This window comes from Numenius arquata, chromosome 10 (genome assembly GCF_964106895.1).
Source record: "Numenius arquata chromosome 10, bNumArq3.hap1.1, whole genome shotgun sequence".
NCBI classification, from domain to species: Eukaryota; Metazoa; Chordata; class Aves; order Charadriiformes; family Scolopacidae; genus Numenius; species Numenius arquata.
The window spans coordinates 39,257,009-39,269,651 of NC_133585.1; the positions used below are offsets into that span (position 1 = coordinate 39,257,009).

Here is a 12,643-nt window from a genome sequence, read left to right on the forward strand (position 1 = left end):
CCCCAGGGAAAGAGGGCTGCTGGGGACAGCACAAGAGGGCCAGGCAGAGTGTGAATAATTATGTTCACACCTGGCATTGGGTAGGATTTCCAGCTGTTAAAAGTCAATAACCCTTCTACATCCTGCAAACCCCTTCAAAATAAAATAAATGCCTTCTGCCTGGCATGGAGGCTGTGCAAGTCTGGAAAGGTTTCTGGCAATGAATGTCAGGGATGTGCAGCTCCTCCACCATGCAGGAGCCGGAGGCCTGGTCAAGGGAATTAATTCTGCCCCTCTACTCCACTCTTGTGAGACTCCCCCTGCAGTACTGTGTCCAGCTTTGAAGTCCTCAGCACAAGAAGGACACGGACCTGTTGGACCAAGTCCAGGAGGCCACAAAGATGTTTAGAGGGCTGGAGCACCTCTCTTATGAAGACAGGCTGAGAGAGTTGGGGTTGTTCAGCCTGGAGAAGAGAAGGCTCCGAGGAGACCTTATAGGCCCTTATAATCCCTAAAGGGAGCCTAGAAGAGAGATGGGGAAGGACTTGTTATCAATGAGTGTAGCAATAGGATGAGGGGCAACGGTTTTAAACTGAAAGAGGGTAGATTTAGGTTAGATATTAGGAAGAAAACCTTTACTGAGGGTGGTGAGACACTGGCAGAGGTTGCCCAGAGAGGTGGTAGATGCCCCATCCCTGGAAACATTCAAGGTCAGGTTGGACGGGTCTTTGAGCAACCTGGTCTAGTGGGAGGTGTCCCTGCCCATGGCAGGGGGGGTTAGAACTAGATGATCTTTAAGGTCCCTTCCAACCCAAACCACTCTGTCATTCTATGATTGCCCGAGCAACAGCATTGGAAACTCTCCTCACAAACAGGCAAATTAGCAGGGATTCACCCACTTGGGAGAGTGCAAGGAGGGTGATGGAAGAAAGCTGTCTGCTTTTCTATGCTGTGTGCTATTAAGGTCTGTACCTACAGGAGACAAAAGTTCTCATTATTTATTGTGCAAAATTACCAGGGAAGGCAGTAGCATTAGCAATTTTGTTTGAATATGTATTTACTAAAAATATGGAACGTAGACCCTAATCACCCAAATAGAGATTGGTTTTTTTATATTTAGGATGTGGAATGTGCTGCCCTTCCCCCCTACAAACAGGCAAGTAGTGACAAAATAAGTTTGGAGTGACTTAGCTGACAATATCTTCTTACTATTAAAATTTGGTCAGGTCATGAAAATGAAGTTTAGCTGCATAGTATATAAATTAATATGCATATATGGAAATTGCAATAAAAAAAGTCTTTAGGACCAAGCCAAATCCAGTTTGAGTGACAGATTTGCCCTTTAGACAGAGAAAAATGCTTGACACACTGCAGGTTACAGGATTTACATCTTAATCCTAGCTCTGTGTTTTTAATGAGACCTCACTGGGCTGGAATATTTCTGCCTATCCCGCAGTTCTGTCATCTTACTGAGATGTGAGTGTGAGGGAAATCAGAGAGAAAAACCAAAGTGATACGATGAAGTTTGTTTCGTGTACCTTCTTATACTATATGTTAAGTGATGATAATTTCTTAAGATTTTATTTTCTCAAAGGAAAATTAAATTGATTTTGCTCACCCCATCAGTCTTTCTCAACATATATAAAATGCCCTAGATACCTTGGAAAAATATGTTCTAAAATATAATGACTCAGATTCTATGCTTGTGACTTTAATGGTGTCAATTTAGTGCCATTTTCACCAACTGGGGATTTTCCTCAATATCTTAGCTAACCATGGTATTGATCTCTCAGATTTTACATTTTAGTGAATACTTAGTTGTTATAAATTATGTAAATATAGTCCCACGTGTGAAATTGTCACAGGATTGAAATAATCAACTTATTTAATGTCTGGCAAGATAGGCAGGAAACCGTACTGCTATGTTAATGTTTAATGCTAAAGCACAAGATTTACTGTCATTAGATCACTTTATTTCCTTTAGCAAGGAAAGGGATTTGCTTGGTGACTGTTGTATCTGATAACCACTGTCTTTGCTTTACATCTTCCTTAACACCCAATAAAAGTTTCTATTTAAAAAATGAAGGCAGATGCACACTGTCTGACAATCTTTTGTGTTACACTTCTGAGCTGCCTGGAACACCTCTTTGGAAGGTGGCTCTTAGCAAACAGTGCTTTGGAAGAGGCTGGTGCTCTAAGATGCACGGTGCCCAAATATCTACACAATTTGGAGGGAGTCAGCAACTTTAAGAAGTTAATATCCTACAGCAAACACTGACACTAGCTAACAGCACCTCCCAACCCATTGCAGTGCAAAGGAAATATGATAAATCATGAGACCACAAAAACCTGACTTGCTTAGTTCTGTTCTGGACTAGGATTGCACAGGCCATCAGGCTGCATCTCAGCTGCTTAAACCCTGGTTTCATCATTTGGACTGGACTGGCTTGTGGTCATAATTAGAGTTGTTTGTTGTTTTTTAAATTGGACCAGCGGGTTGAGAAAAAGGTAAAACTATTTTCCTGTAATGTTAAGTGAAATTACTAATGACTGTACAAAATGTAATTTTTTCAAATGAAAGGAAACATTAGCTGGACTCGGACTGTGTGTAAACCACTGCATTCATTTTGTCTTTCAACTGTGCAAGAACAAGAACATTCAATCAATAGAAATGTTATTAATAGATAACGGGAAAAGTTCTCAAGAGCCACATAATGGAGACGTGGAAAATTGATGAAAATAGAACTTATAACCCATTCAACATTGGCAAGACCAGTAGGAAGATACATACGCTATCCATCTCACATATGTAGCACATCCAAATTACGTAGGCTAGTGATTGAAAACAGACAGATATCTGTGCAGCGAGGACTATCTTTAGAAGCAGTGCAGAGCTGACAACTAACTATAAACATAGCTGACACAGGCTAAACTATCTTTTCTCTTTCTCTAGTGGTTGAAAATACATCCAAGAAAAAATGGATAGGTGACCAAGATGACACCTATTGCTTCTATAAGCAATACCCTTTTCCTCCATCTCATTTAGATTTGTCTTATCTTTTGCTTGGAGGAGAGAATAAAAATAAACAGGGATTTAATTTCTGACACACACAATACTTCTACCATAGCTCGAAACTGGAGTTTCGTTCATTCACACGTAAGCCTAAATTTGGTATTCAGACACAAGCAAAAATGCTTCCACAGGTAAGTAAATCCCAGCACCCACATCTGGATGGGAAGTAGTATTCCTAATTTTACTTTGGGTTTTAAGCACATTTTATCAAGCTTCATTAATAACCCAAAGCATGGGTGACAATGATTTACTATATTGCTGCCTCTGAATGGCTGGATTCAAGTCCTGCCATTGATTTCTGCGAATTCTATAGCATCTTGGTCTGAGTTACATACCATCACCTACTTTAGTACTTATGTACTATTAGTAGCATTGCTAGAACATCAGACTGATGGAACAAATTAAGCTCACTGAAATAATCATAAAAAAGAATGAGCCCAAAATAAAATGAGAAACATTTAACAGAATCTTTTTTGTATCTCCTCAGTTGGACACAACTTTTAAAAATTAGGCATTCCAAAAATTAATATTCATTTTTCTAAATGCATGTTAATTTCTTATTTATTTCAGGCTTTACTAGAGACTCAAAATTTACTGCGCACTCAGGTTGCAAATTTTACCTTCAACCTTGGATTTTCAGGAAAATTTTACCACACAGGTAAGAAGGAACTTCATGCTCTCAGGTAGCTGCAGTTAAATAGGTGACAGGATTTTAAATCTAGCTTTAAACGTGCCCTTTTTACATAACTTGTTGACTCAGTGGAGCTCCACCATTTTAGCATCCAGTGTCTAATTCAGTGTCCAAAGGGGCAAAGGTACACTATGGATGAGCTCCTCAGGAACACGTAGATGCCCATGGTGTTTTTCTGAAAGATACGTTGTAGTCAATCTCAGCGTTATAAAGGAGGCAAAGTAGCTGCTAAGATGTCTATAATTCCAATAAAGACAGGACAGCACAGAAGACATACTAAAGTTTTTCCAGGATGATAGGTATGATGAAATATAAAAGATTGGAAAACTCATGTATCAAAACCTCTGAAGAGGCAAAAGTGTTTGGATGGGATGCACAAGATTTTGCTATGACTGTAAAGGTAATCTGTCTCAGTGGTCTGCAAATCAGGAGGGATGAGAAACGGAAAACAAGATGAAAATAAATTTGCATTGAAACCCTGCTCCTTTCACACTCTATATAGTAACTAGTTGCACACTTGTACTGCATTTCTGTGGACAATATTTTACATTTCCTCCTCCTCTTCCTCATGACTGCTTTCTCTCTTTTGCTCCAGTTCTCTACAGCACAATTCCCTTTCTATTTTTATTTTTTTTCCCTCCTCCTTTCCCTTCTCCTTAACACTTGCTGCACCTCCATTCAGGCTTCCCTCTGCTGCCACCAAGCCATGCTGCTCCCTAGTACTCCTAAGGCAAAAAAACCCATATTTCACTGAATTTTTAGAGTTGGAAGGGACCATAAAGATCATCTAGTCCAACTCCCCTGCTGAAGCAGGATTGCCCAGAGCATATCATATTCAGCGACTCATTTCAAAGGATATACCTTCTGTCCTTCTCCTTTCCAAACGCCGTACCCATCCCAACTTTGAAGACCAGCTCCAAAATCCTCCACTGTCAAACCATCCAGCCGCATTTAGTGACATCAAGTGATGCTAGGGAAGCTTATCTGAAGCAGAGGAGGAGGCATTACAGCTGCAAGAGGATGGGAGGGTAAGTTTAAAAGCTGGGAATCGTGCTGTCCCAGCTGTTACGGGCCATGAGGTATCTGTGGAGTGAGGCAGGTCACCCCTCTCAGCGTAGGTGTTTTCATCGGTAGTGTTTGAACACCAAACAGATGAGCTTACCTGGCTCTTATGTCTCCATTTCATCATCCATTAGGAGAGTACAGAGGTCCCTGAGAGAAAGGGAGTTGAAGAAGCATTTGAGGGATGAGAAGAGAGAAGGAAACCAAAATTATGTATTTGTATCACTGTTGCTTTCAAAGTCTATACTTTTTTCCCCTTGTGCAAGCACATAACACTAAGCAACAGCTGCCCAGGAAACCTTACAGACTAAAGATATAGGCTGGAGAGCTTGAGAAAAATGAGAGGTAGAGAGAGATGGAATTACTTGCCTGGAGTCATATAACAAGCCAGTGGCTGACCTGTGATTAGAGAGCAACTTTGGAGACAGAAATTCAGTATTCTCTTCACTTCATCTTGACCTGCCTGTGTAGTTATTCCTTCTGGAGATTAATTGGACACACACGTAATACAGCAAAATAAACAAAAGTAGCCCAAGGCTCTGAGCCGCTCTGAAGTAGGGGTAAAGCTGGTATCAGTCATTACAGTGCCCACTGCAGAGAAAGGTAATTCAAGTAGGGGAGGAAGTGGAGAAAGAGGCAATTTATTATAAATGCTATGATGTACCTAACAGTGGCTGGCACAAAACATGCAGCCTTTCTACAAAATCCAACTCCTGACCTGAAGATACATTTTTGATTCGTTCATCCCAACAGCCTCCACATTCTTGCCACAGGTTTTCTTGCCCAGCTGGCACAATGCTGACCAATTTCAGATTTGCTACTGCTGTAGAGAGAGAAAATAGGAGAACGTGCATGTGTGCTTGTCCTTCCAAGGCTCACAAGGCTTACAAAACCAGCACAGAACTACTTAATGAGTTGAAGCATGTCATTGCCTCCATTAAGGGACCTGCAGCTGCCTGTACTCAGCAATGCATCTGTTTTTTTAAGTGAACACTTCATTTACAGGTTGGTGGTGGCATTTTGTCATATCAGCTTGGTGGAAAGGTTTCAAAGTATTCTCCATGCAGTATACACTTTATTGACTCGTTATAAATAAAATATGGGAAGGTATTCTTTAATTACTGTGAATGTAGCTTGTTTACCCAGAGAGACTTTTAGTATCAGATATTCAACATGTTTTATTAGCACACTGCAACTGCTGTGCCTTATTGACTTCCTTAATGTGTGATTTTGGTCTCCTTTCCAAAACTTGGATCATTTTAAAACTACAGGAGGGAGATGAGCGTGGGAATGTGTTGGCAGATTAAACAGTTATACATTTTCATCAAAAGATGTTGCTGACATCTGTACTACAAATACCAATTCTAGTTGGTATGCCTGCATGCAAGTACAATAGCTGATGCAGCAACCTCACTGCTCATCATCTCACCACCACCACTCCCTTCTGTGGCACTGGTAAACTACGCACTGTAGACATAACACTATTAGCAAAAGAACTGAGTAGACCCTATTAGTTACGAAGTTGTAGCAAACACTTTCTACTTGTTCATGCTGTGGCAATAGAAATTACGATGTTCTCAGGATTTCCATTTTAGATTTATAAGATTATTGATAGCAACTTCAAACTTAGTTTCAGTTTTGAGCTCAAAAGAGACCTCTAAGTTATGGCTGTAGTTTTAAAATAAGGGATTATTCATTATGTGCAAACAAACTTTGAATTATTACCTACCTGTGTAAAGTGCATACTGCGTCTCAGAGCAGATATATGTTTACTTCCTTGATTCTAGGTCTACTGCATTTTTCAGATTTCACATTAAGATGAAGATAGAAAGTTACAAAAAGAATGTTGATTGTACAAGAAATTAAAACCTCAAAATCCCATCCCTTGTTTTGTCTCCAATACTCTGAAATAAAGGATTGAACAAAAATATTTCAACAATATAAACACTCACCAAATGCTCCATTTTTTCCATCTCTTTGCACAAGATTCTTTGGAAATAATGCTACTTAAGAACTTATAAATTCAAACAACATTCTTTCTAAAGGCTTGTAAAGAAAATTGCCCCCAAAAGCAACACCACCACCAAATGCTAAACTTCCAACCTTTCTGTTTCAGGTCTGCCATTATAGGGTAAGGTGGGATTTTTTGGTTGAAACTGGAAAGTGTTATGTTTTATCTTGTTTGATTTTTGTTACGGTAAGAAAAAATGCAAAGTTTGATTAGTTGTACCTAAATTTACACAGAAATTAGTAGGAAAAAATAGGATTTTAAAATATAGTTTTAAAAAATGAAATTATTTCAAGAACTGTACTCCAAATTTTAGTAAGGCACTAAATTATACCTTGACTTAAATTTTATGTCGAATGATTGTAGTTCTTTATCTACTTCAATTATTCACCTTTTTCCTCTTCATCCCTACCTCCAGTTTTCTGCCTTTGGGTTACCAAAGAGATTTTCAATGGCTTCACAAACTCCTATTCCTTTCTCTCCTATCCTATTTTGAAAGCCTGTGTTAGATTTCTTCATTTAATCACATTTCCCTCACATGTGCCTGGGTGACTGCAAGTGAACCACATGCCCCAACAAACAAGAGAGCAGTCATTCAACAGATGCAGTACACAGAAATTTTGCATGAAGGAGTAGACATTCACAGAAGGAGCAGCCCTCAGTCCTTTCTTTTCACTAAGGAATTACCTAGAAAACAAGGTTGTTTTCTTTTTCCAGCAGCACTCCCATCAGTGGGGGCAACTTCCTTAGGGCTTGCAGAGCGCTGCAAAGAGGGGAGTAAAGTGATTCGGTGACACCAGGAGGAAGTTTCAAAGTAGTACTCTCCTTGTGTAGTGGTGTTCTTCAAAACACACTGCAGAAGTGAAAAATAAAAATAAAGAGCTGAAGTGCGTGCACCGAACAGCTATCTCCGTATGTTCCTGCCTCACGCCACAAAAGTAAACAGTGACATCCATGGCGCACTTTCTTCCAACGAGTTTTGCAAAACACTGGAAGGCTTACAAGGAAAAAAAGATATCTAAGTTTACATCAGTAGACTGATTTTGACAATCATTTCTTTGACTGAAGCTAAATAAAAGCATTTAAATGGTAGAGGCACAAGAAGGAAGGCTGCTAATAAACTGAATATTATTGAGTAATTTGAGGGTGAAGTTACTGAAATGTAACTTTGCCTTTGCAGTTTGAAAAAGCACTGCAGAGGTATGTCTGCAGATGGTGGAAGCAGCATTGTATTTTTTCTCAAATGGAAAGTTTTCTTTCTTATAAGCACACATGCTTGCTTCTGCCTGAAGCAGATACTCTTCACCAACACAGGAGACTTTATTGTGTTTACTTTAAGATTAAACCTGGCAAAAACTGAATACGAAACCATAGGAAATAATATTTGGAACGCCTTTGCTATTACAGCTTCATGTTTTCCACCTAACCGTATTTTGAAACTATTGCAAACTTGTTTCATACTTTACTGGAAATTATCAGATTTCAATTTACTGAGGCTAATAATGAAGTAGGTACAAGGGGATGGGGGGGAGGGCATTGGGTTGGCAAGACACTGGCGCACAGCTCTCTGTGATGCCACCTTGGCTAGCTACAACTGTGCAGGACCAAAGCAGGTGGGTAGAAGTCTATCTAATCTCCATCTCCATGGGGAGCCTGAACTTAATACTCCTAGTGCATTACATAGCACAACAATCAGCCCTTCAAAACTAATTCTTGTTAGAATTACTGTCAGTTAACAGCATGCCAGGAATAGAAAGGGGGAGCTACCATCCATGGTAATTCACCTCACTCTTTTTCTGATATGGCAGAGCCTGTCTGCAGCACAGGGAGACATCCGGGCCAAGGACATTAGGTTTTAAGGCAGCCTATTCTGTGTTTACAAAACATTTATGGGCATTTTCTGCTGTCACTTTTCTATTAACTTCTTTTTTTCTTTCTTTTGCAGGGACTGAAGAGGAAGATGAAGGTGATGACCTGCTGTTGAGATCTGTGGATGAGTTTTGGTGGTTTCCTCACATGTGGAGTCACATGCAGCCTCACCTCTTCCACAATGAGTCATCACTGGTGGAGCAGATGATCCTCAACAAAGAATTTGCAATAGTGAGTAAAAGTTACCAAAAGGTTCACCAGAATCTTTTGCATATTATGGCTGTGCTTTCCAACTTGTTTTTATGTTTATCTATATTATAGAATCATAGAATAGAATGGTTTGGATTGGAAGGGACCTTAAAGATCATCTAGTTCCAATCCCCCTGCCGTGGGCAGGGAAATTATACTTGTGTGTATATATGTGTTTATATAGATATGCAGATAAGGCAGCAAGTTTGGAAACTCAGCCCCCCGCAAAAAAAGCCTTTCTATGACTCAAATTTGGGCTGAATTTCTGGTTTTCTGGGGAGGTAGCAGCCCTTCACCGAAGAACCTTGTGAGACTGTATGGATGAGAAGCAGTGAAATCTCAGCAGATACCAGCTGGCCGTTTAAGCTTTAAGAATGGGGTTATACATAGGTTATCAGCTTCCTGAAGTCTGGTGCAAACATCCTCAATAAGGGAGAGAGAAAGTTACAGTGAACCCTAAATGTTGTGTAGGGTTTGTGAGATATATTGAAGCTAATGAAGCAAATAAGTGAAGCTGCTGGATTTCATTGTGCTTTTTTTAGATAGCCTGCTTGAAAACATGCTTTTTACATAGCTAACCTGTTGCTCATGTTTATAGATAGTGATGTTTCATTTTTGCTCATTTGTGTTGTTAACTTACAAGAGCATTGCCCAGAGCACTTGTGCTCCCAGGTCAGGTGAAAACCATTCAGAGTCATTTTAGGCTAATGCTACTTGCTTATTGAGCATGACAGAGAAAACCTGAAATCTATAAATGTTTGCTTTGGAAAAGACACTGTGTGGTCTTTGACAAGGCGCAGAAAATGCCAAGCTACTCAAAAGAGCAGAGTGACATGGTGGGGCTTTCTCTGCCGCTCAGGGAACCCAAGTCTCAGCCCTTCGCAGCTCAGAAAGGCCAGCCAGCAGCCGCCCCTTCCTCTCATCCCTCACAGGAGCCAAGGAGCATCAGGAAACCGGCAGAGGCAGATGCCTGAACAAGCAGATGGAAGCAAATTATTCCCTTGTTTACAAAAATATTTTCCTAACAACCTTTAAAGAAAATTCATTAAAAATGGCTTAACAGTTTGCTCTTCTTGCCAGTCTTTCCCCCTTCCCATCTCCTGCTTGGCAGGGTGTTAGGACAGAGGCGTTTTGGATGACTTTTTTTCCTTTTTACAGTTCTGCTTTACTGTCACAGCCTTCCTCGCATGGCCTGGTCGTGCCTTTTGTGTAAGCCTAGCCTAGGCACAAAAAGATAGTTGAGATTTTAAATACAACAGTAATTTTTTTAATAATCTGTATCTCAAAAAATACATGGTCTGTTAATCTTTAAACCTATAGGGAAATTTTCCAAGTATTTCAGGAAACATGAAGTCCTCTGGGTCAAACCACCTTTAGGAGTAAAATCTATAGCACAGCCTGAAAACAGGGCTTGTAATAGAATCTGTTTGCATCTTCAACTGCTGAAAGATAAAGCCCTTGTCCCTATCATCATTGAAGGGTAGAGACTCCTTAGGGTGCCTATAAATAAGGAGATGATGTCAGTGAAAGGCTGCTGTTATTACAGTTTTATTTCCTGTTAACATTTGGACAGGGGTTGTACCAACCTCTTGACCTTGAATCTATATGAGCTTTACAATTTACTTATGAGAACATTTCTTTTCAAAAGGCTTCCTGTGAAATCCTCTCTGTGGGAGAAATTTATCTTCTCGATATGACAACCTTTTTGATAGCTATCAGAGAGGTCCCAGCCATGACTTCAAAGTAGCTTTGCATCCTCCCCTGCTTTCTCATCCTCAGAATCGTATCTTACTTGGGAAAGGAACTCCCTGTTCTACAGCTGCACTTCTGCAAGTCTTCTACAGTTAAAGGAAACACCTTTTCATTATTGTTTAACTTCCCAGTGTGGATCCAAATTTAAACTGGAGATCTAGAACAGTACATAGAATATCTGCTTGATGTTATACGTGTTTTATTTGTGCTCTAATATCTTTATTGAGTATTACACTTGGGGGAACATACCTTAATGCTAATGCCATTTTCTCTTGCATTTCCCATCTATTGACCATATCTCCCCACCTTCTGTTTTATCTCTGAGTAGAGACAACACTTTGGGTCATTTTCGACAAGGAAAGCCGCAAAGATTATTTGGAAGTATGATCACATTCATCCTTCACCTAATGTGGTATTTCTTTGTGCATTTTTTTTAAGCATGGATAAGAAGGTAACAGGGTCTTCAGGGTGGGAGAGCACATAATTACACCTGAGAAGAACAGTCAAGGTTGCTTTAAGATCCCAAATACCACAACAAAAATTCTTTTTATTAAGACGGGTTGACTCCTCCAAGCTTTATCATTTTAGAAGAAAGCTAATAGGGATCACACTGCCCAGAATCCTGCACCCAAATCCCATCACAGTCAGCAGTTTCTCCATGCAAGAGAGTATCGGGCTTGGGATTGATGTTATTTACTAGGGGAAAAGGTTTCACAAAAGAAAATACTTTTCTTGAGTATTGGGGTTTGAAGTGAAGCTTAATAAACACAAGCCAGTGCACCTCAAACAGTATTTCATGGATATATTGCACGGAGCTATAAATGTACATAAGCATAATTTGCATTGGCTCTTGTATTTAAACTGTATGCATAATCTTTGGATTGCAGAAGCTCAAGCACACATACAGTCTGCAGAACACAGGCAAGGAATACAGGTGTCAGAGCTGGCAGCTAGATAAAAGACCTTGTTCTGTTTTATACAGATATATCCAGACCTCATAACGATGCTCGATAAAATGGGGGCTTACAGTTGCAGCCTGACTCAAACAGCTGCATCACAAAATACATTTAGAAATTGGATACCTAAGCAGTGTTATATACATTCAACTAATTGCTAATTAGGTATCTAATTGCCTTGATTTCAGTGCTGATACCACTGTGTATCTGGGGCTTAGTAAAATCAACAGTCTTTAAAGGATTTCCTTACACGTGAATTGCTTGTGAACCAGGAGGCTGCCTTTAACAAGAGCCCTCCAAATTACTATATTTTTATGTCATTTCTACTGTTTCATGCCTAGTCAGTGAAAGGAAGAGACTTTCTCACACCTTTCATAAATATTATTGTCCCACTGCTCTGGATCTGGCAGACAGCGTGGGAAGTTTTGCTTGGCAAAATCCTCGTCCACGCGTGCCTGAGAGATGGGCCTCACAGTTGCCCCCATCCATAACCCCATTCCCACAGCCCTTCCTGCCAAATCTCATCTCAAGCACTTACAATAGCCTCAGAGGAACAAGAACCAGAGATTTTAACTGTGGTAAAATAAGATGCAGACTACACAGAACTTTGCTGTCCCAGTGTCGTCTTATTTACATAAAACGGATGGGATGCTTCAGAGCCTGGAAAAGGCAAATGACATTTAGTTTTATTATTAGTTGGGTTTGACTTGATCATGTTTTGTGGAGTTCTTTTCTACCAGAAGATCCCAAAATCCTTCAAAGACACCAATGGATTAAGCCTTGGATTACATTTTGCAAACTGATAATATCTCAAGTATTATTCTTCTTGTTTACAGGCAAAGCAATTGATACACAGAGGTAAACAAATTGAGCAAGCAGAAGTCTCTGATAGCACATATTCCAAAAACAAAACACACCAAGTTTTTACTGCCATCCTTTAATCACAAGATACCCTTCCTTCCTCCCCCCTTTTGTACATCCTTATCTGACAAAAACAAGTAGAA

At 39.9% G+C, this 12,643-nt stretch overlaps 1 protein-coding gene across 1 annotated transcript in view; it reads left to right on the plus strand.

Moving 5' to 3' along the window:
• Window positions 1–12,643, plus strand: part of LOC141469697 (bifunctional heparan sulfate N-deacetylase/N-sulfotransferase 4) — an 85,463-nt gene that overhangs the window by 28,543 nt on the left and 44,277 nt on the right. The window contains exons 2-3 of the mRNA XM_074155344.1: window positions 3,623–3,710; window positions 8,759–8,913. Coding sequence (XP_074011445.1) covers window positions 3,623–3,710; window positions 8,759–8,913 — 243 coding nt within the window. The remainder of the gene's footprint in view (window positions 1–3,622; window positions 3,711–8,758; window positions 8,914–12,643) is intronic.